The sequence below is a fragment of the Momordica charantia genome (genome assembly GCF_013281855.1).
Source record: "Momordica charantia cultivar OHB3-1 chromosome 6 unlocalized genomic scaffold, Mcharantia_2.0 BLBB01000006.1, whole genome shotgun sequence".
In the NCBI taxonomy this organism is placed as follows: Eukaryota; Viridiplantae; Streptophyta; class Magnoliopsida; order Cucurbitales; family Cucurbitaceae; genus Momordica; species Momordica charantia.
This window is the reverse complement of record NW_028275164.1, coordinates 20,278,733-20,285,720: the sequence shown is the minus strand read 5'-3', so window position 1 is coordinate 20,285,720 and position 6,988 is coordinate 20,278,733. Positions and strand designations below refer to the sequence as shown.

The following is a 6,988-nucleotide window of genomic DNA, read 5'->3' as shown; positions in this document are numbered from 1 at the left end:
AAGAGGCCCTGCTGGCCGGACTGCGCATGCCAAGAGGGCTGGGGGCCACCCATCTTCTAATCTTCAGTGATTCACAACTAATAGTGAATTAGATCAGGGAAGATTATCAGACAAAAGACCCTCTGATGGAGAAGTATCTAGGAAAGGTCAGATCGCACATCGCCTACTTCCAAACCTATGAAATTAGTCAGATTCCAAGGTCACAAAACTCCAATGCCGACACCTTGGCCAAGTTAGCGTCAGCAAACGAGACCAATCTGGCGAGGTCGGTCCCTGTGGAAATTTTGGATAATCCTTCTATTTTGGAGCCAGACATGATGGAAATCGACTCCCACCCCCCGTCGTGGATGGAGTCGATAAAAGACTTCTTGGGGGGAAAGGTTCCAGTAGACCCAAGGGAAACCAAGAAGATGACAAGGAAAGCAGCTCGGTACTTGCTCCGAGATGGAACCCTGTATCGGTGCGGCTTTTCCTTACCCCTTCTTAAGTGTATTTCCAAAAAATATGGACAGTATGTTCTTAGGGAAGTTCATGAGGGTGTCTGTGGTTACCATTCGGGGGCTAGATATTTGTCGGCAAACTTCGTGCGTCAAGGCTACTACTGGCCCACGATGGATCGAGATGCAAAGGAGCTCGTGAAGGCATGTGACAATTGTTAGTGCTTTGCAAACCTCGTCCACTAGCCTGCCGAGCCGCTAACCCCGATCTCAACACCCTAGCCCTTTGCACAATGGGGAGTTGACCGTATCGGACCCTTCCCGTTCGGCAAGGGACAGGTCAAGTACGCAGTCGTTGCAGTAGATTACTTCACCAAGTGGGCTGAGGCCGAAGCATTCTCGACAATTACGGAGACTAGGGTCACAAGCTTCATCTGGATAAACATTGTGTGCCGCTTCAACATACCTAATGCCATCGTGACAGACAACGGCAAGTAGTTTGACAACGCCAAGTTCAAAGACTTCTGCCACAAGCTCGGAATTAGTCATCTCTGCTCGTCCCCGGCTCATCCCAAGGCCAACGGACAAGTAGAATCGATAAACAAGATTATCAAGCGCGGACTTAAATTATGGCTCGACGCAAGGAAAGGACGGTGGGCAGAGGAGCTGCCTGAAGTACTCTGGTCCTACCGAACTACCCCGCGAGAGTCAACTGGGGAAACCACGTTCGTTATGACCTTCGGCTCCGAGGTCGTCGTACCTGTCGAGATCGGTATGCCAACCGAAAGAGTTGAATACTACGAACAGATGAAGAATGAAGAGGAGTTGCTCTTGAACCTAGACCTCGTTGATGAGAAAAGGGGGATGGCCCAGTTACGTTTGGCCGAGTACCAAAACCGAATGACAAGACACTATAACTCAAGAGTCCGACCTCGGAGCTTTCAGGTAGGACATCTGGTCCTTCGCAAGGTGCAAAAGCACGTCGAGGTGTTGGAACCAAGCTGGGAGGGGCCATTCGAAGTCAAGGGCATCGTCCGACCTGGAACCTACATGCTTGTCAACCTCGAAGGAAAGCTACTATCACATCCATGGAATGTAGAGCACTTGAAGAGATATTACCCTTGAAATGTTGAAATGGTCTAAAGAATGAGCTGGACTAGTAAAAACTTTCAAGTGACAACCCCAATGAAGGACTCCGTATAATTTAATTTCATGTCTCTAAGGGATTAAGTTCGATGTGAAATTAAATGGGGGCGAGAGGTGGGGATTTAAACTTAAAGAGACTCGAAGCCTTTAGAAAAGGATTTACGAGTCCAAAGTAAGAGGCAAGCTAAAGTAGGTCGTTGAGACTTTGAATTTTCGTTATTAAGAATGTGTTTGAACCTCAAAAGATTTGCAAGCACGAAATGAATAATACAGTTAGAAATGGATTCAAAACAGAATAGAGTATAGTATTACCGAAGTGAAGGGTTGGCCGAGGTGTATAGGCCTCGTTACCGAGTACAAAAATGGAAGATAAAATAAAAGCAAAGTACAATAAAGGCCGTGAAATAGGAGGAGCTTTAGCTGCTTCCAAGGTGTGATCCGAGCTCTCCCTGCGACCCAAGAATGTCAACCTCCTGGGAGTCTGTCCCCCCTGCCTCTTGGGAAGAGTTAGCACCGACAGTAGAAGGAAGGACTTCAATAGCATCTTGGGAAGAAGGGTCATCGTCCTCTTTCTCGTCGAGCTCAGCGTCGGAGTCAAGGTCCTTCAGACACTGATCAACGCGGTGCTGGGGGCCAGGGGTCCCATTGGGACCCGAAGCCCACTTCTCTGCATATCGCAGCTTAATGGGTGCAAGGTCAAGCTCGGGAGACACTTCATGGACCTCTTTCATCAAGAACTTGAAGCCAGCATCGCTGAAATCTTTGGCAAACCCATCGAAGTCAAGGTGTTGGTGGAAAGCTTCCTCCAACAGAACTCCGTTGCTAAGCCTTGACTCAGATAGCGCAAGCTTGGCCCTCAATTCTGCCATCTCGACATCTCGAGCCTTCAGTTCGCCCTCCAAGTCATCTCGGAGACGTTCAAGGTCGTCGTTCTGCTTCATCAGCGCGAACTTCTCCTTCTCCAGGCACTTGGCCACGGCGTGCGCACCTCGCAAGTTCTCCAGATGACGGGCCGCCTCTGCTTGGGCAGTTCTGAGCTTGGCCTTACCGGCATCATAAATAGATTTCCATGCCTGGGCTTCAGCCCGAGCTTCTTTGAGCTCCCCCTCCAGAGCAGCAGCAGCCTCCAAAGCAGCAGAGGATGCTTCTCGCTCCTTCACGCAGGTCACACCCTTCTAGTTCAGCCTTCACTATGAGGACCGTCTGGCAGGCTGCGACATGAGCCTGCAAAGAAAAAGAGAGGGAAAAGAGTTAAAAAGGAAACTCCTAAGGTGACGCCGTTAAAACTTGGGAAAAAGAGAAAAAGGCAAGCTCGTACCTCGGCAGTGTAGTCCAACAATTGTTTGATGGCCAATCCCGAAGCGCTGACAGATTTGGAAGCTCTCCTCCAGCATCGATCAAAGCAGAACCCGGAGATCTCCATGGCTTTCTCCCTCACCCTATCACTGGACGGTTTAATTTTGAACCTCATCTCGAGGTCGGAAGTGCCACCCATCCTGGCCTCAGGTTCGTCGACCAGGTTCCCAAAAGAGCTGACCCGCTGGCCAGCACCCATCTCCCTCACTTCTTCCCCAGAGTGATGGGTCTTCCTTTTCTTCTTTTTTGAGTTCTTGGGAGAGTCCTTCTCCCTGATCTCCCTAAGGGGAGAAATCTCGAGGATCTCCTGATCCTGCGAAGTCGCAGCTGCGACTGCTCCCTGAGATGGGACAGCAGTAAGGCCAGCATCGGCCACTTCGACCTCCTGGTCGGCCATTAAGGGGTTGGATGCCTCGATGATCTTGGCAGCTTTTTTAGCGCTAGGGCGCTTGCACTTCATGCTTTGAGAAAATCCACAAATCATCGCTGCAAAGGAAAAATAATCGTGAGTAAGAGTCAATGGATACAAAAAGCGCCTGGTAAGGACATCAAGCAAGGGCAATTTACCTAGTTCGGAGTCCGGTCTCTGGGCTTCAGGTGAAGACAAGCAAGGGTTGTAGTCGAGTAGCCTAGAAGTAAGCAAGAACGTGTCTGTTATAAGGGTGCCAATCTGCTTGCCACTCTTGAATCGCTCTTTGAAGTATTTCAAAGCATTGAAGGTCGGCTGGGAGAGCTAGGGAATCGGCTGAATAGCAACTAAAAATGACAGGAACAAAGATTAGATCATGAAGAAAGGGAATCAAAAGCAATGGAAGACTTCACCCTTTAAGTACCTCCCTGGCTTTCTAGAAATTCGTTTAACCTCAAAGCAGGCCAAAAGTTGATCAACTCCGAGGAGGTCAAGTCATCAACTTCCTTACACCTAGGCCAGAATAACACAGCGGACCAAAGATAACTCCCCATCCATTGGGGGCCACCTGCGCAAGAGCCAGTCCAGTTCAGAACAAAAACTGCTACATTAAAGGGTGAACGGGAAGTCGGAACCCATACTCGAACATTTTCAAGTAAAGGGTTACGCACTCATCTAGAGGATTGTCAGCTCTTTCCCCTTTCTTGGGAAGCCTAAGGGTGATGTCATCTGGAATGCTATACCTCCTACAAAGAGGACCAAGGTAGTTTTTAGGCATTTGGGAAGGGTATTCTAAACCCTAGCCCGAGGTAGAGGTGTCACTATCATCCCCTTCGTCATCCGAGAACCTAAAATTTTCTATCTCTTCCTCCTCTAATTCGGAATCTAACCTACTAGCGAACTCCTCTACGGAATCAGCTTTCTTGGGTAAAGAGTCCCAATTCCGAGCTAGGTCACTTGATGGGCTACTAAGAGAGGACGAACTAGAGAATTCTGACATGACTCGAAAAGTAAAAGGAGAAAATAAGAGAAACAAATTCAAAAGAACGAGACTGACCTAGAGCAAGAATTCCGATCTGATCAGGTCGGACTCCAAGATTTCATATACCGTAAAAAGTGGAAACAGAACCCTGGAGGTATTTATAGTAACCCGAAGTTTAATCTGAACCACACACGTGTCCGAAAACGGACGTCACAGATCGGAAGAATTCCGAACGTCCTAAGTACTCGAGTGCATGCCGAACGCCTGTTCCACTTTCGAGGTCCCCCAACGACACAATTAATAAATTGAATGCTCACGTCGCCACGTGGATCGGTCTCTTTGGAATAATAACGAAACTTCTCTACCAGATCAAGATCGAACCCGGCAGAGAGGGGGCCGATGTTCGGGGATAAAATATCCAATGGCCACGTGGAGGACAGAGATTGGCAGTCCGAGGAGATTGTTTTCAAGAGTCGTTTTGCAAAGCTCATCCTTGGAACCTTCCGAGGAGGGAAGCTCATTACTTCTAATCATATTACCTCTAAAATATCCGAGCTCGACCCACTAGAACCCGACATATCCGACCTCAAAACTGACCAAGGTAACTGCCTATCGTGACCCCTGTCAGGACCTAAACCTATAAATAAAGGGCCTCATTTCATCATCAGGTATCGATTTTCTCCTCGAACATAATAGTGAGTCCGAGCTACTTACTGACTTGAGCGAGAGAGATTTTGCCCTCTTGTGCAAGTCTCCCCAGTCTTTCAAGTCGGAGCTAGGACCGGATTTTAGGCAAAGAACCGTTGTGCAAATACTTACATAAACAACATCTTAAAAATCTCCTAATGGCTTATGACAAAGCTTTGAGGCAGTGAATCATCTTCTTAAAATATTCTTTGTTGTTTTCTATGAATGTGCATGTTGAAAAGCAATTATCCTACAATCTTTACTTGATGTTCAACTTTGTTAATGATTTTGGGAACTATCTAGGTTTGCTTTTGTCTTTCTATCAATGTAAAGGGAAAGACTGGTCCATTCTTAAAGATAAGATTTGGAAGGTTATGCAATGCTGGAAAAGGAGTTTCTTTCTTCAAGAGGCGAAGAGATTCTCATTAAAATCATTGGCCAAGTCATTCCTTCATGTGCTATGAGCATTTCTCGTCTCCCTAAAGAGTTCTATGATGACTACTCGTATGTTTTCTAGGATTTGGTGGGAACCACAAATTATGGCAAGAAGATCCACTAGATGAGCTGGAAGAAAATGTACTTACCTAATGAGCTAGGTGACCTAAATTTTAGGGATCTTCAAGGTTTTAATAAAGTTTTAATTGCTAAGCATGTGTGGAGGTTTCTAAAAAATCCAAACTTATTGACCTCTCGCATCCTGCAACGCAAATACTTTTTAGATTCGTCCATCCTTGAAGTTAGCGATATTACTAATTCTTCCTACTTGTGGAAAAGTTTGTTGTGGGATCGTGATCTTCTAACCTATAGCTTAAGGAAAAGAGTTGGAAATGATGCTACCATTCAGATGTTTCAGACCCTAGACTTCCTAGGAAGCAATCCTTTCAGCATCTATCACAGCCATCTACCACAGATGGAAATGGCTTAAGGAAAATGCTTGAAGCCAGCGATATTACTAATTCTTCCTACTTATGGAAAAGTTTGTTGTGGGATCGTGATCTTCTAACCTATGTCTTAAGGAATGGAGTTGGAAATGACGCTACCATTCAGATGTTTTCAGACCCTAGGCTTCCTAGGAAGCAATCCTTTCAGCATTTATCACAGCCATCTACACATTTGAATCCCTTGGTCTCAAACTTCATCCATAAGGGGTTCAGAACATTCAACTTCTCTCCTCTGTTCTCTATCCTGAGGATATTGATTCGATCCTCAAAATACCACTAAACTCTTTTAACATCAATGATCGTTGGTTTTGGCACTATAACAAAAGAGGTATTTTTAGTATTAAAAGCACATACGAACTTTTCATGAATCTACATATATCTTCTCAACCTAGCAGCTCTACTATGAATGACAATATATGGAAGACTATTTGGCAACTCAACATCCCAACAAAGATCATAATTTTCTTATGGAAGGATAATCATGATTTTTTACCTACTATGCACAACTTACTCAATAAAGGTTTTGATGTCTTCCATTTGCCTTTGCAGCCATGCTTCGATTAAGACTAAAATTCTTGCTCTCTGTGATCCCAAACGGGCCCAGAATATATGTAACCTTGCCCTTCCTACTGTTCCTATTCCTCCTACTGAACATTTTTTCCTCGTACCATTGGGAGATTTTTCTACTAAGGAGATTGACTTGGCAGGCATTATTTGTTGATCGATGTAGAATGATAGAAACAATGTCAACCAACAAAAACGTATCCCAAATATAAATTAGAAATGCGATTGAATTACCTCCTATTCTCACTCTGTTTGTTAGCCTCGAGCTATCACAAATCACACGATTGGGCATTCTAGACTATCTCTTGGAACCTTCCATGGGTTGGTTCAAGTTGATCATGAATGCCTCCTGTGGCAACTCTCATTAAGGAATCGATTTGGGTCTCATTATTCACGATTCTGTTGGGTAAATTCGTGTTGCGACTTCATTCTATACACAAATTTCACACCTTCCTCTGTCAGCTAA

At 45.5% G+C, this 6,988-nt stretch overlaps 1 protein-coding gene across 1 annotated transcript; it reads left to right on the top strand.

Moving 5' to 3' along the window:
- The first annotated feature begins 1,169 nt into the window (after positions 1-1,169).
- On the top strand, positions 1,170-1,562 carry LOC148210898 (uncharacterized). The gene has a single exon (XM_088125236.1). It carries the CDS (start codon positions 1,170-1,172, stop codon positions 1,560-1,562), a length of 393 nt encoding a protein of 130 aa, XP_087981362.1.
- The last annotated feature ends 5,426 nt before the right edge of the window (positions 1,563-6,988 follow it).

Bases quoted from the DNA above. Each gene is read 5' to 3' on its own strand.
- LOC148210898 (XM_088125236.1), top strand. From the start codon at position 1,170: ATGACCTTCGGCTCCGAGGTCGTCGTACCTGTCGAGATCGGTATGCCA.